Genomic DNA, 26,389 nt, shown 5'->3' with positions numbered 1-26,389 from the left:
TACGTTCGGAAGAGGCTAAATATAGACGCAAGGGCGGGGCCCTTCGGTGTAATCACACGCACACGCGGCGTACGGTGGTTTACCCAACCTGGATCTACATCTAGTCCACCAACCGCCATAACCAACGGCGGGCAGACTAAACGCGGTGCAACGCTTGGGAGCGGCAACTAGGCTTCGGCGAATCGTCCTATTTTGGTACGAACGCCCATGCGAGCAGGCGTATTTTCACAATGGTTTCAAGTCGGAGCGGGAAGGATGTACAAAACACACAAATTTAAACACAGCACCGTCAAGCTTTTTTTTTTTTTTTTAAACTTTCACCACACATTCTGTGGACGTGCCCGGGATTGCATTAACTTCACTTGCTGCACCTTCGTGCAACAGGTCTCCACCCTGGCTGCACTGCAACCTACAACGCTGGGTGCATTTATCGTTTCACCGACAACTCCTGAAGTTTTGTACGCAAAACTAATTCGTTCGTGTTTCTGTAACTGCATCCATCTATTATGCCGCAGGGCAAACTTTCGAGTAATAATAAAAAGAACTGCCACCATTCATAATATTCCCTGAACGGCTAAAGAACGGTGAAATTTAGCTTCGAAAGAGCGGGGAGTATCAGAAAAGGGCAAACAATGTCCCTGAGCGTGGAGGGTCGACACTGTTGACCAGCCTTCTTCACAATGGCAAAAATTATGGTTCGCCAACTGTCAGCCTCCTCAAAAGTTTATGTCCGACATGTTCAAGACTGGTCCAAAGGATTTCTCTCCACGCTTTGGCACCACCGATGGGCAAGGATGAGCTTTTTGATTTAGTCATTGGCTGTTTCCTTATAGGACTTTAGCTTTCTCATCAGCACAGGCGGCGCACGTACAGTCGGAAGCCTTTGAAAGTGAGAAATTGATTGATTGATTGTGGGGTTTAACGCGCCGACGCAACGCAGGCGATGAGGCGCGCCGTAGTGGAGGGCTCCGGATTAATTTGGACCACCTGGGGATATTTATCGTGCGCCGAAATCTCGTACACACGGGCGTTTTTGCTTTTCGCCTCCATCAGAAAAGCGGCCGCCGCGGCCGGGAATCGAACCCGCGACCTCGTGCTCAGCAGCGCAACGCCTTAGCCACTGAGCCACCGCGGCGAGTTTGAAAGTGAGAAAGCGTGGAGTTGGGAACATTGGAATGAATGACATTACGCGGCGCTGTTGAACCGCCTGTACGGCGGTTTGAGGCTTTGCGGTAAATTCCCTATCTCCAAGATTGTCTTAACCGCGCCGTAGCGGAAGTTGTATACTCACCCGGGAACAAGTTATAAGAACGGCAATAGCTCATGTACGGTATCACTCCGCCGAAGCGACGTACCCATATGTCAACGGGTGCGCGCGTTTTGAAAGGAGATTGCTATGGATGCGTGATATCGTCTGCCTTTCTTACATTGTTTGTCGTCGCTGCAGTACTTTATAAGCATATCAAGTTAAAAAAAATCACGGAAACGGCTCGTGCCATGTTCAAAATATTCCCAGTTATGCACTACTTGCGCCGCGCAAAGTAATATCTGGCTGCGGTGATGAAGAACAGAGGCAACTTCGGTTGCCGTTCTTAAGTTGTACCAAGCCTTATCTTAGCAATAAGAACCGTAATTTCCCGCTTTTCTCTCTCCCTCCCTTTCTTGTATCCCTTTCACATGGAGCCGCTGATAGAACAAATTCACCTCTTCGGATAATCACGGTCCTTTCACGACAAACTGTACTGACGTTCCCTACGCCATACGAAGAATTTTCGCGCAGTTACATTTGACGCCGATGCACTTCCTCCGTGTGCAATTCGTTTATATTATTGTACCACGTTCCAGGGAAAATGAAGTGAGGCGCAACTACATATTTTCCCCTCGACCCCATACCGGGCACACAATAGAGTTGCTCTCTCTCTCTCTCTCTCTCTCTCTCTCTCTCTCTCTCTCTCTCTCTCTCTCTCTCTCTCTCTCTCTCTCTCTCTCTCTCTCTCTCTCTCTCTCTCTCTCTCTCTCAACGGGCGCTAACTGAAGTGACAACGAATTCACAGTATGCTATATTTTTTTATTTACTCAATTTTTTAGTGAGTGAGCGAGAGCGAGTGAGTGAGTGAGTGAGACTGAGTACGACAAAAAAAAAAAAAAAACGACCAGAACATCACGGTTGGGACACCTGCATGTTCCACAAAAAGAAAAAAAAAAAGCCATATTCCTCATCAAGGTCAAACCGCGCAGCGCGCGAGAAATGCCGCGTTTCCGGAGAACGCGGTTCGACCAGAGTTCCTCGAACGATCCACCCTTTGCGGCGAAATTGCGGGGGCCGAACCGCCACCAGGAGGAACCCCAAGGGCTCGCCGGGAACAGACAAGTACAAGCGCTCAACGAGAGGCGCCGCTGGCAGAAACAACAAGCCCGCGGAAAAGGCTCCCCGCGTTCGTCTCCCGTGTGTGTGCACGGTGCGGGCAAACAATGGCTCGTGCGTCATGGGAGTCGCAACTTCGACGAGCCGTTGCAGCCACGACGACGGCAGCGGCCAGAAGATATCCGACGAACGGTCGACGGACGATCGATGCGCACCCGCCCGTGCACTCACTCGCAATGGCAATCCCTCTTCTGGAACGCCGCAGAAACAGCGCAAGTGCCGCTGTACTCCTTCGCGCGTAGGCAGACGTGTGCACGAAGCGAAGCGACGGAGGAACGAAAAAGAAGAGGAAAATAAGGACACGGAAAGGCTTTTTTGCCGCGCATCCACTGCCGTCGACTCTTCTCGCATGGCGCGAACGGGGTGCGCGATGGTGTAACGCGAAACTGGTTTGTCCTTTTTTGTTTTTGTATTTTTTTTCGGAGGAGAAGAAACCTGTAGAAGGCGGAGCAAACGAGAAAAATGTGCGAGGCGGCCAGGATTTTATTAAGAACGATGCGCGCGCGCGAGCACTTCGCGCACCGATGTATGCACTCCACGCGAATTCCTCGGTGTCCGGAGAGCCGCTCGCAAACAGAGTGTAAAAAAAAAAAAAAAGTGCAGAGAAATAAGAACCGTAGAAAACGTGCGGCAACATCCGCCAGTGCCCTTGACGAGACCCCTCACTCCCTTGCTGCTAGCGAATAAATGATGCGCCAGCCGGAAGGGTTGACGCGCGGAGTACCGGTTAATGTTAAATTCAACACGGCCCCGAGGTCATAGCGTCAATCAGGGTGCGAAGGTGGCATTTGAGCGGGACACTTTGCATCCCCCCCCCCCCCCCCCTTTAAGCAGGGCCCGCAGTTAGAGCACCTTTTGACGCGTAGTTTGTAGGTTATGCAGCCACTCCACAAATTAATCTGACAAGTTTCCAGGAATGACCTGCTTGGTAGAGACAAGACCGTCCGTATTCAGCCATTTTTTAAGCACTCTGTGAACTCGGGGCTGAAACGGTTTGTGTGAGTGACGCTAAGTAGATAAGCTTTGTCAGGTGCTGCACATGTGCAGCACCTGTTTCGTTACTACCAAAGAGCCAGCAGCAGCTTGTGCACAAGCGCTTACAATTTGAGCATGAAAATGCTGCCGCTGCTCTGGAAGCGCTCGCGGCATCCGGTCACCGGTGATAGAACGATACAGAGAAAGTTACGATTAGCTTGTAAGTGTATTTGTCGAAAACGCACAAAACGCGAATACCCCTTCCCCCGCTCCCCACCCCCCCCCCCTTCCGCCCCACTGCAATAAAAAAGAAAACTGAGCAGAAATTACGTGAGGTTCATTTTATCAGTGCGCAATGTACGGCCACGGGTCGAAAAAAAGAAATCGCGGAAATTCTTCAGTGGGAATTGACCCTCCCTCTTCTATATTGCAAGCCCATGTTAAAATTTCATTCACTACTACACAAAAATGCATTGCAGGGAGCAGATTGTTCACTGCGAAGCAGTTTATCTCTAACCGGTTAGCCAAGAAAATTTACGTGCCCGCGTCAGCAGAAAACTCCCAAGCTACTACATAAAGAAACATCCCAGGCTACTACTGGCTACTGGATACACCCAGGCTACACAAACTCCTGGCATCACCAGGGACCGGACCTGGGCCCGAAGGGAAGCGGGGCGAGAGCCCGTCGTCTTGCCAACTAAGCTACGCCTACACGAGGAGACAGGGGAGACGGACGGTGGTTTGGATTCAGCGTCTGCGGAGGGGAAAGGCGCTTTTTGGAGGCGACACATGAAACAAGAGCGAGATGTCATTCCTCTCCGTTTTCTTTCTCGGCGCTACTGCGTTCGGGAAACCGTCCCCGCGAATTTCAGGTAACGGCAGAGTCTCTGGTTTCACTCTTCGTAGAGCCACGCGTGTGAATTCAAGTGACGCCGCATGGGTAATCGTTGTGGGTGTCGTTTAGAGCTTCGCAGTCCAACCACCTTCACACCTTGGATTGGAGCAAATTTTTTAATGGGCAGTGTATACAGCGAGCCTCTTGAATGTCGCTTCACTGCTGTGCACGCATACACTGCTGCGGAGACATTTAACAGGAGATAATATTGGCGGTCTTATGTGAAAACATGGTGCCTTTACGGCCTTTTATTAACAGCGTTGTCGTAAGCGCCGCAAGTATGATCCATCAAGCGCTACGGACGGAGAGACGGTTTTCCTCGCGGAGTTCGCACACAAATACTTACGCATTTAAAATTTGTCCTGCACGCACGCCAAAAAATATTTCGACGAAAACACAATATTACTCTGAATGTTCCGCATCAGCCTAAACTTCCTACTGCCAGACTCTCTAGAGGTGACGGATCCGGTTCCCGGACGCAGGAACTGTACCTACGAGAAAGGACTAACCTCAGGGTTGATTCTCTGTTGAAGAAATCGAGGCGCGGATTGTAGGTCGTGAGCGATATCTTTAATGCTGGAATGGAACGGCTATTTTACAATGATGATGATGATATTAGGAGGCAGCTGCCAATAGCCACCTTTTCTTCCTCTGCGATAGCATTTTCAGCAGTCTCTTCCAAATGAACAAGTAAAAAGAGCGAAGAGCGCAGTAAATATATCTTGTGCCATGCAGCATAAACGATGGCAACCGCCTGGTTATTTCGCAATTCCACAACAACCAGTTTTCAGCCATAAGCACAAGCGCAGACGGATCCGCGTATCCGCTATGCGCAGACGGCTAAAAGCCGACTATGAAGATTGTGCAGCCAAAGGCGACAACTCGCGGTCTCCCTGATCGTATTTTTAAACCGGCTAGACCAACACGATCGCCCTTCATGCGAAGTTTGAGCGTATACGAGAGAGCGGTTCGTCAAAAAGAAAGTAGGTCAGGTTAGGGCACGAATGAAGAATATTTTACCAAACGCCTCGTACCGTGCCTTCTTTAACACAGGAAAAAATTTGCCCCTACATTTACTCGACCATTACTTTTTTTTTGCAATAAAATAATTTAGGTTGCCCTAGCGAGGGCAATTTGTATTTGATAACGTGCAATTATTAACAAATGCACTCGGTGACATGTAGTAACTACCGTAAAGTTCTGAGAGCACGCCCACCCCCCGAAACATCACCCACCACCTAAAACCGATGGCTCTAGCTCCGATGAGTGAACAAAATAAACGCGAATCATCTATACATGTGCTGATGCGGTCACTTATTTGTCCTTTCGGCACTTGAGCCGAAAGTTCGCCCATCTGTTTTTTTTTTTTTTTATATATATATATATATATATATACCTTCACAGTTTTGGTTGGCGGTGCGGCCACTTTTTTCTAGTTTTACGCACCTGACCCGAAAGATCGCCTATCCCGTATTTTTCTCGTGATATCTCCGTATTTTGGATGGGCGTTCTTTCGGAACTTTACGGTACTATATTTTACTGATAGTGTAGACATCTGTAGAATCCAGTTGCCGATCATTTGTTCATGCGTGATGTTTTCTACACCACATTTTTCTCAGTGGTGCTATCTTGTTGCGCCGAGTAAAAACGTATTACGCATTATATATAGCCTCCGGAGAGAGCGCTTGTCACAGACATGGTGCCCGCCGGCGTGCATTCGCTTTGTTCGCAACCCATTCGTTCTTTTCCTTGTTTTTCTTTGCGTGGGAAAATAAATTCATTGAAAGGGGTAGCAATGAGTAATAAAGAATGGAATAATGATTAACGAGTCACGACGGCCATCAGCTTGCTGACTGCTGCTCTCGCCTCTGTGAACGCCAACTGCTTGGAATATAAATTCTCGCAGCCGACGCGTAGCGAGGAACGCCACTCTCCTGCTATATTTATACTATGCGAACAGATCAACCGCCTTCCTTTTGAGCCTCCTAATTCTCACCATAATGTAATAGAGTTAATAAATTGGTAATAAATGTAATAAGGTAATAAATTGATCGGAAACAGCGATCGACGAGCCACTGCGTAAATGTATGAACTAGCGGGACTGACTGAAGCCGAAATAAATATTCCAGCGAAACAAAATAACACGTCTGTACCTGTGTGCACTACCGTCAGGGCAACGTGCTAATGAAAGATGCACATTTCGTCCTCCACATTTTTATCTTTGACAATCATTGGTCAGTTTTTTTTTTCGACCGATGTCCTGCCATTTCTCGCCAAACTGCCCTCAGACGACTTTTGTCCTTAAGAAATGACACCTCCGCTCGCATAAGAAAGACCTTATGCATACGCGAATACGCACTAGCATGCATGCCTGCGAAACGACTGGCTAGTCATGCAAGAGTGGTTTTTAAGAGTGCTCACCTAAGAGTCTATGGCTGATAAGGGGGCACGCTTTCGTAGAGACTCTGGGTGATGAAGAGGGAAAGACGAACAAAATACACAACACTCGTTAAACGAAGTCGCTTTAATCGCAATCCCGCCTTAATCGAAGTCGCGAAGTATCCTTCACAACCAAGCCAGTTTACAGTCACGAAGACTTCGTTTTAACGAGCTTACAGTGCTTTAATCCGCGCGAACACACGAACAGTCAAGAGGGAAATGCGGAAATACTGAGAAACACTAGTAGAAAACGCGACACTTTATTTCAGCGCGAGAAAGAGGAAATGCTTACAGGCACAGTTTATCACATCAAGCTTCAGAAGCTGGTCTCGAATCATTAGAAACAATGCCAACAATTAAGTGTATATATACAATCTCTCCACCAACGCAATCAATCCGATTTGCCAGAGTCGTTCGTGGAACTTAAGTTTCTGACTGCTGATTCGTCTCAACTGCTCAAAGTGGCATAGTCAAGCCGCCAGCAGGAATCACAGCCGCAGCGGCAGCTGCTATATATAATGCAAGTTCGCTCTACGCGGAGTGTAAAGAAGTTAAACTGGCATTTCAATTAATCTCACACTCGTACACAGACTGTGCTGAGCTGGCTTCCTCGCTAGGTGAGCACCGACAAATAAATAAATGGTTTTAAAACGGTACGGCCGGCCAAAACGAAACGTCCCGGCATATGCCAGATGCTCTACATGCGCAAAAATAAATAAATAAAATTAAAAATAAGAAGAAATGTAAAAGAAATTAGCGCGACAGGCTCCCGCTGAGACGTCTAGACACGTACAGGAGTACTAAACGTCAGTCATGGGCTGTAAAAGCTCGGGTTTCAAGACGCAGTAAGGTGAGTGAGAACGAAACACAAAATGACAGAAAGAGCTCTTCAGCTCATATAGTTATTCCAGGAAAATATATATATATATATATATATATATATATATATATATATATAGCGAATAAGAATAGGAAAATGAGGGGCTCGTAGAAATAACACAGAAATAAGGGTTGGCAGCCAAGAAAACCAAAAAAGCCAAGAAACTTGGCTGCCAACCCTTATTTCTGTGGTATATATATATATATATATATATATATATATATATATATATATATATATATATATATATATATATATATATATTCTTCAAAGAAGAAAATTTGTCCACAGAAAGTTTTCATGCAAACAATTAAGACAGTTACTGTAAAGTTGCCGAAAAAGTTGCACTAATTATTTTACTGTATGCACGATTCTACTAAGCACTTTGCCAGTTTAAAACATACGTTTAATGCTGGAGAAAAGAAACAGTCTGGGAGACAAAACACGACTGGTAGACAAAAAGAAAGACCGTACGAACACGGGGTAAAGCGCATTACATTGAAGATACAATGAACTAAATTTGCTGAACTCTTATTTGTGCCTCGTTACATTTTAGTCCAACAAATAAAATCCCTAACTTCATCATTTGGCAGGAGCGCAGAGCTCAATTTACAGCCAAAGTTACGAAAAGAAGCTACTAGATAGACACCCATCTATGCACAGTCCGGAACTAGAAAAATGAAGTCACTTTTTTTTTTTTTTTTACCGCGTGATCAAACAGTAATTCAGATTCTGCCAAGTTCTCGCGCAGTTTACACAGGACACGTGCGCTGGCGCCTGTTAAGATCTAACCAGCGCACTTTGGAGCATGTCGTTACACTTGACGATACGAAGCCGAAGAGGAGGTTCATTTGAAACCAAGCGGCGCGCTGCGAAAAGAAACGAAAAAAAAAAGGCCAATCTTCCTCTTATTAATTGTAGCTCCTCTAGAGAGGCCAATCTAGTTTTTTCGCTCATACGCATGGTGTTGCACCGGAGGAGTTTTCTGTGCACACCGGACCACCGGATGTTCACTTACGGCTAGGCTTATGAAGTTTCGCTTTAGAACAAGAGCACCGTTCACTTAGACACCGTTTACGTATCTATTGCGCAGCTCTGCAGAACCAACGGCCTCTTAAAGGTTTTGGTTTTATTCCTAAAAATAATCGATTCCCCCATGCAAGAGTTTTAAATGTTAAATTATAGAATGTCAGATGGACAAAACCGCAGCTATAGCGCACGCCACTAATTGAAAGCCGTCTGAAGGCTGTCTGCTAAATTTCTCGGCATCTGTCATTGTACACGAGCCGCTGAAATTCACGGTCGGAATTTTAGGCCGCGTGGTAATAAATTTCCATTGAAAGAAATGACAAACAAAGAAGGGATATTTTATTACGGGCGATTGCCAATGTTTCGCCAGGCGCTCAAACGGAAGCTGGGTTCAATGGGGTTTAAAGCGGCGTTTGTAACACCAGGTGGTTTGCTACATTCACTGCAATCCGAGGCGATATGTTCCTACCAACGTTGCACGGTCTGGAGTTCATTTTGCAAGCGTGTAGTTCTAAAAATTTATGACCATACCTAGCTTTCTCACTCAAAATTCCGACCTTCCAGGAACCTAGCAAAACCACTTCAGGTGAGTCATATTTGGCATAGAGCAAGAAGCCAACGTGAAGAAGAGGCAAAAAACTAAAATAACTGTTTAGGATTCTGAATATTTTGTGCGTAATTCGCTGTCAAATCTTACTCCCCATGCATTTCTATAGGAACCTAGTCGCGCAACGTGCGAGACTTGAAACTATGCACAAAGCAAGTTTTCACCCCCAATATTAGCTGCGCAAAAAAAAAAAAAAGTTACATTTTGCTAAATAACTCCAGAGTAATCACTGTTGAAAGGACTGCCATGAGCGGGAAAGCTGCACATGAAAAGGAAAAAAAAAAAAAAAAAAGATAGATCACGCGAAAATAAAGTTTGGCTGAACTTAAATTTTAAAGCCCAGCTTCGGGACCTGTAACTGAGCCTCTGAATGGACAGTACTCCTAACAAAATTTTTTTTTGCTTTATATTGCAGCACAGACAACGAAAAACGCCACTGCGGTTGATAATCGAATCCGCGACCTGATACCCTTACAAACAGCCACACGACACCCATTCCCATCAAATCTGCAGCTCAAAGGCACGCCAATTGTGGAGTTCATCCGTACCGAGAAATCGAGTAAATGCGGTATATTGAGTTATGTATGGTGACTTACTAGATTAACTGAATAAAAAAAACTTGCACATAAATTCCTTAGAAGTAATCTTAGATTGATTCCCATATAATTTGTTTCGGGATAGTCTCGATAAAACAAGAGTTGGAGCAGTTTCCTGCAACCTTACTCCCTCCGTAGACGGCCATGTACTCACAGAAGACGGGAATTTTGTAACGTTTTTAGCGTCACTGTGGACCAATAATGAGAAGTAAATGTAACTCGGTGTAGTTTAATGATCGTCTTAGCGGTCATTTTCAGTATAATTTTCTTCCAAGATACCAAAATTATTGCGAGCTCCAGACCATTCCAGAGAAACTGGGGACGAATTTTTTGCTCGCGTAAACGCGACCCGTGGACGGAAGGACATCGACAACCGCCGGTAAGTAGATATGTACAGTCAATCATTGACAAATTAAATGAGAACACAAAAATATGAACACACAAATAGCGCGATTTCTCTCTACGCGATCAAATTGACGCGTCGCTTGATTACGGCAACAAAGTTGGGATATGTGGCTTTCCAGCCAGACATACCAACAGTGTGCAATTATTGGACCTCCACGAACCGCCTTTTTAAATTTTGCCTGGTCCAGTTCATATTTTAGCGTTCGCATTTCACTTAAATGACTGTAAAAACTGCGAAGCGAATGTCGCCATCGACAAGGCCGTCCGGCAGGCCAGCCAGACATGCGGACAACGTTCCAACAGAATGCGCCAAGCGAGCGAGCACTGCAGACTCGGCGGTGACTCCGTTCCCCTTCCAGAGCCAGAGAAGCCGTTCGCCGACGGTCGTCCCGCTAAAGCCACAGAACCAGCCCCCATTTCTAGGCCAACGCGATCAGCGGAGACAGAGAAAATCTCGAAAGGAGAAGAACCAGTTCCCAGACGAGGCGCAGACACAGAAAGGTAACACGGAGAACAAAAAACCTACAAGACACGGAAACTGGGGAAAGGACTCCAGTAGACTCGGTGGCCAAATAACCGAAAGTAGTAGACGACGGCTGGCCCGGTCGCTACCGTTTTTCTGTGTTCTACAATATTTCTTTCTCCAACCTATACCTGTTGCAGCAACCTCGTGTGATGCAACTGAGAATGATATTTCTTTTTAAATTTCGGAAGCTATTGGAGGTGTGAATTTGGACTTCTCGGGGTAGGGGCGTTGGAGTTTGACCGGGAGAAGGGGGTGGTTACGCTCTGCAGGCTTGGCAGTGATGATTTCAAGAAACTTAAAAGCAGGCGGGGTGCTTAGATCCGCCTTTGAGTTACAGCAGCAGCTATGGCGCTCTAATATAACGTTTTTTTTTTTTTTTTCGCTTTCGCAAGTTTTAATCTGTCAACGTTGCAGCCACAGATACGCTGTATCGGTTCTTAACCGCAGAGAGAGAGCCGTTGTTGCCGACGTGAAACCACGTGCTTGACACGAATTTCAGGCACGATATGCGAGCCTGTATTGTTCGTCCAGACATGGGTGCGATGTTTCACAGGCGAGGTTTCTATTTATTTTCAGCGTGACTCGGGGACGCAGTAAGCTCTCTTGTGCAGCAATCGGCAGTGATGACAGCATACCCAGCAATACCGGAAATCCCAAAAGCCGCCGGACATCCCATGCGAACCCAGAGGAAAAACCCGCCCAATACGGGTTTGCGAAAGAAACTCTTGAAGGTTATAACAATCGAACTACGATGCTAACAGGTACGGTTTGCATTGCAACAAAACGCGGCCCTAAATAACATGCAAACCATCTTATACTAATAAAGACAGACCAGTGGTTTTTATAGCTGTATGTGTGCGCGAACTTCGGGACTTCTTTTCACATTGGATAGGCAAGGAACTCGAAAAGGAAAGCGGACGCACGTTCGCGAGCCAGGAGCACGATTTGTCTTGCGGAAGAACGTGTAGGCTTAGGTTATTCTCCGGCGGAGGGGCGGCGAGCGGGCCAGCAGACTCGAACGCTTCGTGCAGCGCTTTGTTGCAGCGCAGATCGGACAGAGCACAGGTGAAAGCATTTCGTAAATGGAGGCCACACGCGAGACGGTTTTCTCCGCTGCGCCGGTGCGAGCGGAGCGAGGCCGACTAGCGATCATGTGTCAAAACAGCAAACCACGAGTACGCCTCACCGTGCGACGATTTTCCTCTGCGACCGAAGGCGCCGTTCCCTCACTGGGACGCTGCAGGCTCCGGTCGCATGCTGTCGTCCCGGGACGTGTACTCCACAGCGTCGCACTCTTGGCGTTCCGCGCGAATATCGGCACAAGTGCAAGCCAACTGCTGCTGCGGTGCGTCCCGAACGCCGCCAACTTTACTGACTTCGCAGTCACCATGCGCATCTACCGCGGGAACAAGGCGGAGAAGCCGACGCTGTTGCCATCTGACGTGAGTGGTGCGAAGCATCTAGCGAGCGTGCCGCTACCTACCAGAAAGAATAACAAACAGGCGGCCGCCCGCGCCCTGTGCGGTGTTCGAAAAGGGGAACCAGGGGCAATGTGCCGAGTTTTGTTCGTTTCGTTTGAATGCCCATTTACAGCAAGCCCCTGACTGGCTGAAGGCAAACGACAATGTGTGGCGCAAAATAAGCCAGGTTTCTGTGCATATCAGAGGCTCTGCAACCGGAAGCATTTACCATTGAAACGGACGTTACTTGAGGATTCGGCCCAAGGTTTTGCGTTTACTCAGTTATTAGCTGTCGAATAATTAAATTATTTTCTTCCTTACACTGCCTTTCGTGCTACTGACGTCTGTATTCTATGGGGTACATTTGTAAGGGTACTTTCGTCGTATAACACCGAGCACATGGTTAGCAAAGTACTATATCACGAATGCACCTGTAATGTACCTATGTGGGACTTGGTTGCCATCTTCGAAAGTAGTGCGGTCGTTTTAAGCTGATTTGACCTTCTTACTATTTCTTTAAGTCACATGAAATTGATTTCGAACTGATTTCGAACTGTAGCTTGGTTACCTTAACTTTGCTTTATAATCTGTTCTTATATTTCTGAATTCTGATTCGGACGGCTAGCGCGTTGAGCTCATGCAGATGACCTTTGCGCTCGGCTAAATCATGTTTTACCTCCAGTTATGTTTCCTCACTGTAACCCGACGTGCCCTCTGCTGTATTACATCATTGTAGGAGATAAGACTGAGCATTGCGGCATGCCTCTGTCTGGGTGCCAGATAATTTCTGTACATAGACTGCCTAAAGCGAATTCGAGAGACCTGTTTTGGGAACTTCCACACATAGTTTATGCATTCGTACTTCACAGCCAGTGACTTCGAGCTAGTTTAAGGAAGGGATGGCAAACAGGGTACTCTTTCTTCATGGCAGACTGAGGGAGCATTAAAACAATGTACGGCGTTGCATAGGAAGTAATCTGAGCTTGCACTACTACACGTGTGCGACGACTAATGTTCTGTTGTCAGCAAATGTGCATTCACCGCGCTGGCGTGTGATATATTCGACGCAGCAAAGTTACAACGATGGAGGTGACACTTAAAGGTATGCCCACGCTTCGTTGACAAGACGACGGTGCCCTTCAAGGACGGTAGCAGCGTTATTGAGTCTCTCAGAGACCATGTCGGAGTTCAGTACCGAACAAAACGATCAAGTTCACAAGCCGGGCGCTAACCGGAAGAGTGCAGAGCAGTAGAACACACTATTGGGCAAGTTAGAAAGACGACAAACAGAAAGACGACAAGCACAAGCGCTCGTGTTTGTCGCGACTCTTTCTGTCGTCCTTGTTGAATCGCGCTCCAAGTTTTACCAGAAAGTGCAGAGCAGGCCCAGCGCTTGCTCCCAAGCATGGTTACTCGCCATTGTGATGACCCCTTTAAAATCAGCTGCAATATCATAGTACATAAGGCCTGCTGTAATGTACGTCCGGGTTGACAAGCTAGAAGGGCGAGTGACAGTTATGTTTGGTCCCCACACAAGTCGCTTGGCTGTCGTTACTGTTTCTGCTTGCTTAGATGGTCCGGTTTTGTAGCAAATACTAAGTATCCTACTAAAAAAAATGACCTGTTCCGCGTTTTTTTTTTACTTTTCGTTCTTCTTCTTGAATTCCCTCTCAGTTGTATAACGTGGACTGAAAACTATAGCCAGTGCATTCACATAAATTTATGCACATTTTACTTGCACTTAATTAGATGAAACACGTAGACAATATCGCAGTGTCAACGAATATTTGAACAAAAGTTTGAAACGAGCCTCGCCTAAGCTTTATGCAGCTTTATGCTTACGCCTAAGCTTTATGCAGCTTTATGCTTACGCCTAAACTTTATGTAGCTAGGCTATGAAGCGAGCTTGGAACCTTTAATTCTCGTTGAAATCTAGTGCGCACGGGAATTTCCTCTTACCACCTCCATCACAAAAACAGACTCCGCCATTATGGGAATGAATTCGCGACATCTGTAACACAATATTTTTAGACATCATCCAACGATGCTGATAATCAACATATATGCGCGTCGTTAAGAGTTTATGCTTATTCGAACAGTATTTTGTGGCAGGAACATTATCCTATAGTTTTGTTTCCATGCAGTCGTTGAATGGAGGCATATCAGTGGCTGGAATCTTGGTTGGTCTGCAAACACCGGAAGATATGAATTTGCAGTCAGCCCGTCTTCACCGATACCGGCATGCTATACGCACCGTTATTCACTTTGAACTCGTCAAATACAATCGCTACGAAAGCGAGATGTTGTAAGGAAAAGACTTTCGTTAACTTGTTTTATTGTTTGTTTCACTACTAAAACGCAATAACACCGTAAAAAAATTATCTTCGTGCAATAGGGGCATGGCTGCTGGTATTGAGTTCGTGGAAGTTTCAAATTTATTGAGTCCGTTGTTCGAGATTAAACCACGAGTACACCTGAAAAAGAAAAAAAAAAGCAAGATTATTTTAATGGGTTGCCATTAATAAAAAGAAAGAAAAATTAAACTCGCTTTAAAATGCATGCGTTTAAAATGTGCCCATGGATTTGGTTCAATTACCTCATTTGCGTTTTTGCTCAGAGGACAAAACACGCGTGCCGCGTCCCACAGAAGCTAAATGCGCCGTAATTTTTGTAGCAAATGCTCTATTATTCTAGCTGCAAACTCAGCTACAAACTTTAGTTACTCAGAAAACGCCGTGTCCACGTAGCGTCCACGTGACCTTTAGGCTGCAGCCAAGGTCAAGCCAGCGCCTCGTATGGTTGCGCAGTGAAGTCGACACGGTGTAAGAAGGCGTCTAATCGCTCTTTATTTCCAATGGGAGGGGTGTGGATAGGGGGATAGGAGGAAAGAGTGATGGCATTTTCTGATGGCACGCGTCAGAAAGTGATGCAAGGAGGCGCTGGATGTATCAAAGTTGACTGCGCGTTCCCTCCTAGAGCTCTGCCAAAGATGCCTTCCCATAAATCCGTACGACTGAGCAATGAGAGGCGGCGATGGGTAGCTCCACCCCGCAGATGCAGAAAAGTCTGACGGAAGGGCTGTCTTGGTAACCGGCAAGCGGGCACTAGCGGTCACCACCCCCTCCTAACTGCGACTTGCACTAAAGTCTCTCTCTCTCTCTCTCTCTCTCTCTCTCTCTCTCTCTCTCTCTCTCTCTCCTACCGCTCCGACTGCGCCAAGCACGGTCTGTGTTCTGTGCGCGCAAAAGCCAAGCTATCGCTCGACAAACTTGGTTTAACCGCATTCGATTACGGCAATTTCTTTTTGTGGGTACCAAGAAAGGAATTACAAGGTTCAAAACATGCAACTAGAAGGAACTTAAAGTAAATTAGATAAACATTTCTTAAAATAAAATGTCCGGGCTAGGTATAGGCCACGGTGTAAGCTATATTATTAGGCAGGGGATAAAGGGTATAAGGACCAGTTTTTATGGACAAAAAGGGAAGTAGCCTTCCCTGTTTTAAGGGAATAAGTGCCGGCAGAACCAAGATCCAAGAATTGACAAGTCGAGAGACCCGATATATATATATATATATATATATATATATATATATATATATATATATATATATATATATATATATATATATATATATATATATATATATATATATATATATATATATATATATATATATATATATATATATATATATATATAGTCAAACCCGTTTATAGCGAACCGCAATATGCACCGCGATTAGTTCGATATATCCAATAGTTCGATATAGCCGAACCCGCCTATAACGAGCTTATTGTTACGAGTTCGCAATCCGCGAGAGCCCCCCGCCCCCTCCCCAACTCCGCCATCCGCGTATGCAGAAACGAACACAGTACAGTAGCCATTACCATACCAAAATAATCCATTTATTGGAAGTAATAAAGCTACTTTCCGCCTTAACTGCCCCCGTTGCAAAAAAAAAAAACGGTGATTTTTGTTTTCACTTCCGTTTTGACGGCTTCAACTAGCATAGCATTCTCCACACGAAACATTGTTTGCACCAGTTCAAGTCCGCGTCTTCAAAAATCTAAGAAGCATTGGCGCAGCACATCGACTGCCGAAAGCGCTTTATTATAAGCGTCGCGGACGTATTTCACTTGCGACATCACCGGGAACGTTGGCGAGCTCTCGCCACCGTTCACCGATGCTGCTGTCTTGGTCCGGACTCGCTGACTGGGCGGGTTGCGTCGCGAGTCCCGCGCATCGGAAACAGTTACGGAAAATATTGGGCGTCACGTCGCACCGTGCGAGGCGCAATGTCTCAGTCGCGGCTCTTGCTCCGTGGTCGCGGCCAATCCACACCTCAATCGCCGCTCGAGATCATGCATTTCGGCGACCATTCTAGGCGCCCAGAGTTCGATATATCGGATGTGAACTTCGTTATAAGGCATATGTTTCCCATGTATTTCCGTAACTGAATTATTTTTGTTCGATATATAGCATAATTCGCTCTATCGGGGTTCGTTATAGCCGGGTTTGACTGTATATATGTATATTGTAAGCGCGAATCTTAAATGTTCTGTCATCAGGCCATAGCTCAGTATCATGACTGGCCAATACCGCCTTCGTGTTTCGTCGTCGTCGCTGCATTGTGTGCAGCGACGACGACGTCTTTCTGGGACGCACCATCATCGCCATCGTGATTGATCCTGTCCTGGCCAGGGTACCGCTCGCTGAATAAACGTCGTCCGCCAAGTCTCCTGGCATTGCCTCTCAATATATATATATATATATATATATATATATATATATATATATATATATATATATATATATATATATATATATATATATATATATATATATATATATATATACACAGTTCAATCAAATAGTCAAGCGGCTAAGGTGTTTGCACATCGTGATTCATTATTGGCTGCTTGCTCGTCGGCTCTATTGACAGCACATGTTTTGCAGATAGATCATACAACCGAACCATTTCGGCTCAGCTTGGATGAGAACAACGGCTTCGGTATGCATTTATTCATTTTTAAAGCGAAAGCTTTCTTAGTGGAACCGATGGCGACCAGTAAAAAAACTAATGCATTTCCCCATAGACCAGTTGGTCGACCAAAGGGCTTCTATAAGATACCTGGACACGCGGCGCATGCGTGAAACCAGGCTTCCATTGTGTCGGTTACCAGAAAATCGCGTAAAAGGAACGGTTCTGGATAAGACAATACACGCATCGATTATGAAGCCCTCATAAACCACGTATGGGCATACACTTAAACCGTTCGTACACTCATTTGCTTAGTGCGCGAGACATCGTCGCATGGGTTCGTTCTTCGTTTCCGATTCGGGTCTTCGAAGGTTTGGCGATATATCTTACGCACTTTCAGCGAAGGCTGGACGTGCGCTAAGCTTTCGCGCTTCTTTCAGCTCTCTCTAGGTAGGGATGGTAAGTTTTTAACACGGAAGTGTTTTATTTCCGAATACACTGAGATTTCGCTGACGTCATATCCATCCCGGAAGTGACGCCAGTACAACGAAGCAAGCGGCCTGGAAAGGGTGCACCCCTGCACACACAGTCTTTTTGCGGGGAAGCAACCTTTAGAACCAGAGTACGTTATGCTTACGGTTGTTCGTTTTCGGGTTTTATATTTTAACATGAAAGCGTTTTATGCCGGGATCATAAAGATTTAAATGACGTCATATTTGTCACGGAAATGACGCCAGGGAACCTTGCCGAAGTGACCGGCCAGCAGGACGTCTCTCGCCAAGCACACCCACAAGACAGCCGCCGACCCGCAAGTCATGCTCAGCTGCAGATTTCGCTGCACATTTCACTGTCGTGATTTCCCGATTCCTAAGACAGAGGAATCAACCACAGTTTTTTTACGTAGTAATTCACGGCCACGAATGGTCGTTACAGGTGTGCACGGTGCGTCGCGTACCTGCAGCGCAAGCACTGAGAGCGGCCACTGCGGAGCTGGTGAGTAAAGCCTGCAGGACGAGGTAGTATAGCTCGTGAGCTCGGTCTTTGCACAGGCTCCGAAGGCCTCCGACGACGACGCTGACGCTGCCCATGTTGGAGAAGCCAGCGACAGCGTACGCGGCGAGCACCTGAGAACGCCCCTGGAGTGGTGTATAGGGACAATTAAAGAACAGCGCTCTGCGGTGAACGTGTCTTCAGGCAAACCTTATTGAAACATATGACGATGAGCGAGAAATCAGGCACACGTTGAAAACTAACAATAAAGTTGAATACTTACGTTTCGGCAAGTGGACTTGCCTTCATCGCAATAGAGTACGAACTTGTACTCTGTAGTGTACTATGAACTCTACTATGATGAAGGCTGGTTCCCTTTCCGAAACATAAGTAGTAAACTTTGTTGTTATTGTTTGTCACGTGTGCTCACCTTTTCACTCCTGATATTTTTACGCTCTATTTGGTAGTTTTTTCTGATCCCATTATATATATATATATATATATATATATATATATATATATATATATATATATATATATATATATATATATATATATATATATATATATATATATATATATATATATATATATATATATATATATATATACATATATATATACAAGAGACAGGAGACAACAAGATGTTGCTCTTAAACAAGGCACAAAACATAAACTCTAGAAGAGAGCGGGTAGTGAAGCAGTCACCCCCATCTGGAAGATATGGAATTAACGAAATTGACGAACTTGCGGTTGCCGGGTTGCTCATACAATCTGACTCCTTTAGTGCATCTCCTACCATTGCCTACATCCCCATGCATTAAGGAGGAAGGACCTAGGTCAAGCGAAAGACGATGATGGGTTGAAGTAGCCTAAGCGAATCATACGGTGAAGAGATGTACAATACTCATCCACAATTCTCATTGAGTTGATCAGATGGAATTGCGGAGAAAGTTTCTTATCCACTTCTTGAAGTGTGCGTCTAGCTGTACGCTATTTCAAGCGTATCCTGGGACAGTTCTGTTAGAACCGTTCGCCGGCTCACCTCCAGGCGCTCCCAAGTCTGGTCCAGCTTGACGAAGGCCGCTGCCTCGTCTCCGATCAGCTTCACAGCAACGACTTGCGCGACAGTGGTGCAGTGGTCGAGAGGAACACCAATCATGTAGCAGAAGGGGAACAAAAACAGCGACGCGAGTTTCTGGGGTGGACAGAGAGGAGCATGTATCACATGACCTGGTACAAGAAATATTTAGAGCCACGTGTAGATCGGAGACCAGCAAAGCTGTATTGGTGTATATTGAGTTATGGATGCTGGCTTCCTGCATTGATTGAAAAAAGGCCATAATACACATAAATTCCTTAGAAAGAATTCTAAATTAATTATCATTTGTGTCAAGGTAGTTTTGATAAAATAAGAGTTACAACCGTTTCATGTAACTATACAGTTGAACATCGTTATAACAAACACGAATATAACGAATTACTGGCTATAGCGAACTAAATAAAACTTTGGTTGGTCACGCTTTATTACAATGGTACTTATTCTTTTATAACGAAATTCAAACCATGATAGCCGGGCGCGATATCGTATATAGCGAAGAAATATTTGACCAGGAGTCCGAAAAGCTAATCGACCAGATTTAGGGGAAATCCCCAAGGTGGAGTAAGTTTCTGTGAAGGAAAGTTTGACATCCACCTAAATGCAGCCATACCGCTACAAAGGAAAGCTATACAGCTTTCCTTTGTAGCCGTATGGCTGCATTTAGGTGGATCTTTCCTTTGTAGCGGTATGGCTGCATTTAGGTGGATGTCAAACTTTCCTTCACAGTCTGAAAAGCTGCATTAAAATTAACACCGTCGTCCGAAAGTGCAGTGCTATGAAGAACCTTTTGTTTGTAGACACTGTGGAAAGCTTCATCCTACTCAGTGCTGTGAGTAGCCAACAGACGACGATCATATCCTTCATCAAATAAATAAGCACGCAGGCCCGTTTTGTCAAGTGAACTTCGTTCTGTTGTAATTTCAGGTTGAAATGCAACAAGGAGAAAGACAACGGTTACCTTATTTATAGTGGATTCGAAGCCTTAAAAATGCTTTTTTGTATCAAGTATTTTTGCGCGAGCCAGATTTTTTATTTGTTAAAGCCGATTTTCACCTTTACTGAATTGTTAAAGTGAATATCGGATATAGCGAACTAATTTGCTGTACCGATAATACTTCGTTATAACGCGGTTCGACTGTACTCCCTCTGCAGACGGCCATGTACTGATATCAGACAGGAATTTTTTAATGTTTTCAATTTCTCCGTGAACTGATCAGAGAAGTAAATGAAACTCCACGTAATGAAAGAGTCGTCTTAGAGGCTAATTTCGGTGGGATTTTTCACAATATATCTGCATTATATTGAGAGCTACAGAGCATATAACACCAGTTCTCGAGCGAGAGCGTGTGATTCTTCGTAGACGCGACCCGATATAGATGCACGGAATTTCGGTCAGAACATATAGCGCAAGACAGCTTCGCTGTGAAAAGAGGTATACGCTCTCCTCTTGCCATTGTTACAAGATGAATCAACCAGATACTCTTTATACAAGGGGATGCAGGGCGAAGGAACGGGAATCAGATGAGCGATTTAAGACATGAGGTATAGGAGGTATGCACTGGCGAGGCGCGCATGCAGGCAACCGTGTGAGTGCGCCGTCACTAGTTACGTCGGGCTCCACGGGATGGCGGTACTTGTCTGTACTAAACACATAACTGCGTTGCACGTTGCAAACTCTACCTCACCGAACGCAAAGTATTGCCTCGAGTCCAATGTGACTGCGATTAATAACATTTCTGTTGACGTCACCATTGAGAATCGGGTTGAAACGGAGCAGACGATGCACGCCGGTGTTTTTTTTTCTTCGGCGTGCGGGCACAGTGGCCCAAGTCGCGCTATGTCCGTGGTGCATCGGCCATGTCTGTGGCCGTTTCCAGTGTTGCTAAGCGAAGAAATTGACCGCTACACTTTTCAGCGCGTCGGCAACCATGTGTGTCGTCTTAGCGAATTGTACAGTAGTGGCTAGTAAAAGAAGGTTATGGTGGGAAAAGAGCAGAGAATAATCTGGGAAGACATGCGAACAAAGAAGTCAGATTGGCACACAAATTTCATAAAGGTATTTTCTTTTTTGTTTTTATTTATTTTGTTTGTATTTTTTTGGCGAGGTGATTGTACAGTGGCGTTACGACTAAGGCCACTGTGGCACGCCCCCCCGTTACAAAGAAGAAGCCGCTAAGCATCATCATCCCTTTCTCTCAGGGGAGGGGCGCTGGAATGCGAAAGCAGCTAGACAAGGGGAGGAGGAAGCTCCGGACGCTGTGCCCAAACGTGCAAGGTCATGGAGCTTTTTTTTCCTCCATGGTGCAGGTCGTCGCGCAGTACCCGAAATCATTGGGAGAGGGGTGCTTGATGAAAGGGAAGTTGTAGTGGTAAACCGAGACATACGGGAGCTGGGCAAGTTTCGCTGTCGTAGAAATCAATAGTGACGTCAGATGGGTGGGCCGGAAAAGGGCGTTCCAGCGTGACGGAGTTCACAGCGGGGAGGTGGGAGCAGCCATCGGGCGACGACACGCGGCACGAGCGCGATGGCTCCTTTAGGGGGTCCACAGGCCTTTGCGAAGCTGGCGTAAACAAGGAGCAAAGGGATATATAGCTGGGTCGGTACAGATGGGTGCAGGCAGACAAAAGGGACGACGATGGGGTGTAAAGAAAAGAGGGGGACAACTGAAGATAGCGTGCTTAATAAACACGCAGGGCTGCAGGAAAAGTGAGAAATGGATGGAGATTCGTAAGCAGCTAGAAGAGGAAGACATCCGGGTATACGCCGTGACCGAGACGCACCTACGGGACCTGGAAGAACCTCCGGTAATCGGAGAGTATGTATATATGGTAAGGTTGCAATAAGACGGATGGATGGAGAAACGGCGGATGACTGGGTATGCTTATACTTCTGGGGACTCATTGGAGAAGAGTGAAAGAAGTCTCCAAAGAGCATGTTCGGTGAAAGGGACGGTTCGGGGTAGGGAGGTGTCTTTAGGAGTGTCGTACCTGTGAACGGGTAGGGAGAGTAAAGAACGAAATAAAAAAAACTGGTGGCATGTTTAAAAAAAGACATCGAGGATTTGAAACGATCCGGGGAGGTACTATTGGTAGGGGACATGAACGCCCACATTGAAGATATAGACGAGTACACAGACTGCAATGGAAATGTGATGTTAGATATGTGTGAGGACTGCAGAACCTGGTCATAGTACATAGGAAACAGAAATGCGAGTGTCAAGGCCATTTGCGTCTGGAGTTGACGCCTGAATGCTGCCAGGCTCGCCGTCTGAACAAAGCAACAGTCGTTTACGCACCACGAGTGTAAAATCGCGGATGCGGAGGTTGTCGAAGATCCACACCACGAAGGCGTCGGTGAGGGCGATGAGGCCGAGGCAGTTGAGGAGGACGAGGAATATGTTGGCCACCGTCACGGTGGACTTGGAGACGGACTTGGTGCACGCGATCAGCAGCGACCCCTCGCTTCTGCGGGGGAACGAACGGCAGAATTAAGCCGAGCGGCCTCAGCTCAACACAGGGGGAACGGGCAGGATCTGAGCTAGTTTATGCGTAGTTAACTTCTTTACGGCTCAACCTTCAACTTCTGCTCAGGGGACCACAGAGGACAACAACGACAAACAGCGCTGACATGACGACACACAGTTTGCGTTAATTGTCGTCCTTTTTGTCGTCGTCTGTAGAAGTTACAGGCTAACGCATGCAGAAGTTAACCAGGGGAATCCCGGACTTTACGGAGACAATCCGCAACGGAATGATATGTGTACACTGCGTAAATGAAGAGAGGGATATTCGATATCGCTCACTGCTCCGCTTGATCACCTATGGTGAGACCGCGCCGCAGCCCCCCTTCCCCGCCGTAATGGTGATGGCGATGGTGCAGGGAAGCATGTGCGTTGATTGCGAAAAAAACTCGTTGATTCCTCTCTCATATGAATGGGCAAAACATGAAAGTGAAATGTGCAGCGAAATCTGCAGCGAAATGAGCATGATTTGCGGGTCCGCGGCTGTCTTTTAGGTGTGCTTGGCGAGCGACGTCCTGCTGGCGGGTCGCTTCGGTCGCTTCGACTGGCGTCATTTCTGTGACGGATATGATGTCAGTGAAGTCTTGGTGTATCCCGGCATAAAACACTTTCGTGTTAAAATATAGAACCCGAAAACGAACAACCCTAAGCATAACGTACTCTTTAGTACTAAATGTGGCTTCTCCGCAAGAAGACCCCGTGTGCAGGGGTGCACCCTTTACAAGCCGCTTGCTTCGTTGTACTGGCGTCACTTCCGTGACGGATGTGATGTTAGTGAAATCGTCATAAAACACTTTCGTGTTAAAATTATGCAAAAATACAAAACAAAAATATTCAAGAAGCGGTTGGAATTGGCTAGTACTGTTTCACCTGACCTGCTACGAGCTTGGTAACACGATACTTTCACTTTCCGCAACAATTATTGGACGCCCTGACAACTTAAAGTAGTACGCATGTGAACAACTACAAGAACAGCGAGAATCATAACGATAACAAAAACGAGAACAATAATCAAAACTACTGCAACGACTCCGACAACAACAACGGCAGTGCCAATAACAACTAGAACAGCGACTACACCGGCCACAACAACAACAACGCGAACAACAACTACTACAAGAAACGAAAACAACAACAGCAGCAACAAAAGACAAGTACCGTATTTACTCGCGCAATGAACGCACCCGCATAATGAACGCGCCTCCAAATTTAGTCGTCAAAATTAGGTTTCTTTTTTTCCTCGCGTAACGCACCCCAACTATTCAACGCTGCAGTCCCACGAATGGCCGTACTGTAGCTTTCCCACTTCACTCGCTCCCGCTGATGATGATCGCGCATGCAACCTGGGGCGCTATTCTCGTAATTGTCCGTTTTGAAAACGTCCGTTTTGCGTCCATTTTATTGTGACGTACATCCAGTTGTAGGCGGGCTTTGGGTTGACTTTTGCGCAACTGTTCTTGTAAACACATTTTAAACGACTAAACCTATTTTAAACTATCTTTTATGTGTTATTGTTCCGCCAGCGAACCAACAACAATGCGACGAAAAATCGTCTGCTCCAAATCCTCTGCCCAGAGTGGCTTCGAAAAGCCGCGGCTCATGGCTCCGCCGTGCTTGCATAGCGTCACGTACGAATGTTCATTTTTGGCCTATAAGGGCTTGCTCAAAACGGACACTTTTGAAACGGACGCAAAACGGACAAAACACGAGAATACCGCCCCTGGAGCTATTTCTAGAAGTAGAAACGAACAAACACTTCGGCGTGGTGTCGTGGGACAGCCAACCACAACTACGCTCAGTTGGCTCAGTTGAGTGTCTAGCCCTATTTTTTTCGTGATAGCGTTGTTACTTCTTGCTTTTCCGCTCGTCTTTCACTTTCCAGTCGGCGATGGGCCGAAATGTCAGTTACACGGCCAGTTTTAAGTTAAAAGGTTGTGGAGTACGCAGTTGAGCTTGGAAACCGTGCTGCCGGTGGACATTTCAGAATTGACGAAGTGAAGCCTTGACAAACGAATGCGAGTGTAGTTCAATAAAAACGCTGTGTGTTTGCCAATTGTGTACGCGTATATTTACCGGGAGAGGTAGGTTATCTAATGCAATATTTTGTTTCGTGGTGGCCTTCTTTCGTCGCTCCTGAAAAGTGTACGGAAAATTACCCCGCATAATAAACGCACCCCCAACTTTGCTTCGGTTTTACGAGAAAAAAAGTGCGTTCATTACGCGAGTAAATACGATGGGTAGTTATACTCGTATAAATACGGTAAAGACAAGCGGGACAGAGCCATAGTGGAATAAAATAGGTGTATGTTGTTTACCTTCTAGCTCTGCTTCATATCACCAAAGCGTTTTCATTGGAGGTAAGCCAGTCAGTAAACGAAAGCCACAGCCCCGGAAACGACTTCCGCCACCTGTCGATTTCCCACGCACCTTGTTATTGTGTAGGTGCCCTTGGGCTTCAGATCCTGCACTTCCGGGTAGACGACCTTGGCGAGCAGCAGTGTTCCGGGAACGCTCATCACAGTTGCGCTGATAAGTATATCCATCACTCCCTGCAGTGTCGCCGCGAGGGATTTATGTCGATCAGACAAGTGCACAGTTGGCCGGCAATGTGCACGTATTTGCGTTAGCGGAGCGAGAAAGGTTGAAAAAAAATTCACGCTTCTCCACGAAGTGAATCACGAGTGGGCGAAGCACTGGGGATCATTCTTACCGTAAATCGGGCCGTGAGTGCTTACTGCTGCTAAAACGATTTCAAATGCAATCGAATCCAATCCAATTCAATTTAACCCTATCCAATCCAATCCACTCCCGTTCAATCCAATCGATTTCTATCCAATTCAATCCAATCCAATCCAACCCAATTCTATTCAATCCAATCCAATCCAGTCCAATCCAATGCTCCTGGCGTATGCGTAGCACGCTCTCCAGGAGCTCTCTCTCTCTCTCTCTCTCTCTCTCTCTCTCTCTCTCTCTCTCTCTCTCTCTCTCTCTCTCTCTCTCTCTCTCTCACCCTTTTAGAACCTTTTATTTTGTTCTTGTTAACATTTTGTGAGCCTTTTGTTCACAGATGTTTCGATTTACACGGTGCTGTGAAGTGAGCACGGACGCCGGATGCCGGACAGCCAAGCCTCGGCCTTAAGGTGCTTCGCCCCTAAAAGGGCCATCAGATCTTAGAAGCCGTATGAGCTTCACGAGAAAAATAGCCCCCTGGACCAGTCATGGGCACGTTACCGAAAAAAAGTAACAGTGTTACAGTTACAGTTACCTAACCCAATAAAGTAACTCTGTTACAGTTACAATTACGAATTTTCCAAAAGTAACTAGTTAAAGTTACAGTTACTGCAAAAAAGTAACGTCGCTACTTTTCCGTTACTGTATAAAACTAAGTAATAGCTAAAAAGATTTGGCTTATTTAATAGAAACGTACGAAGGCATGCAGGTAGTAAAAATTACACGGGCACGGGCTCGTGCCCGTGCCCGTGCCTACACGAGGGGAACCTAAAATGATGCACTCGCATGCCCAAACCAACAATCGTTGCGTACGTCTCATTTTTTT

At 46.0% G+C, this 26,389-nt stretch overlaps 1 protein-coding gene across 1 annotated transcript in view; it reads right to left on the bottom strand.

Moving 5' to 3' along the window:
• Positions 1-14,594: 14,594 nt before the first annotated feature.
• Positions 14,595-26,389, bottom strand: part of LOC144153203 (putative transporter YutK) — a 43,470-nt gene continuing 31,675 nt past the window's right edge. Inside the window, exons 7-11 of the mRNA XM_077684857.1 lie at positions 25,261-25,382; positions 22,609-22,777; positions 19,256-19,408; positions 18,176-18,356; positions 14,595-14,711 (exon numbers count right to left, since the gene is read on the bottom strand). Coding sequence (XP_077540983.1) covers positions 14,695-14,711; positions 18,176-18,356; positions 19,256-19,408; positions 22,609-22,777; positions 25,261-25,382 — 642 coding nt within the window. The 3' untranslated portion in view covers positions 14,595-14,694. The remainder of the gene's footprint in view (positions 14,712-18,175; positions 18,357-19,255; positions 19,409-22,608; positions 22,778-25,260; positions 25,383-26,389) is intronic.

The sequence above is a fragment of the Haemaphysalis longicornis genome, unplaced genomic scaffold (assembly GCF_048455015.1).
Source record: "Haemaphysalis longicornis isolate Haplotype H1 unplaced genomic scaffold, Haemaphysalis longicornis Haplotype H1 scaffold_9, whole genome shotgun sequence".
Classification (NCBI taxonomy): Eukaryota; Metazoa; Arthropoda; class Arachnida; order Ixodida; family Ixodidae; genus Haemaphysalis; species Haemaphysalis longicornis.
Note: the sequence above shows the minus strand (reverse complement) of the source record. Positions and strands in the feature narration are given on the sequence as shown.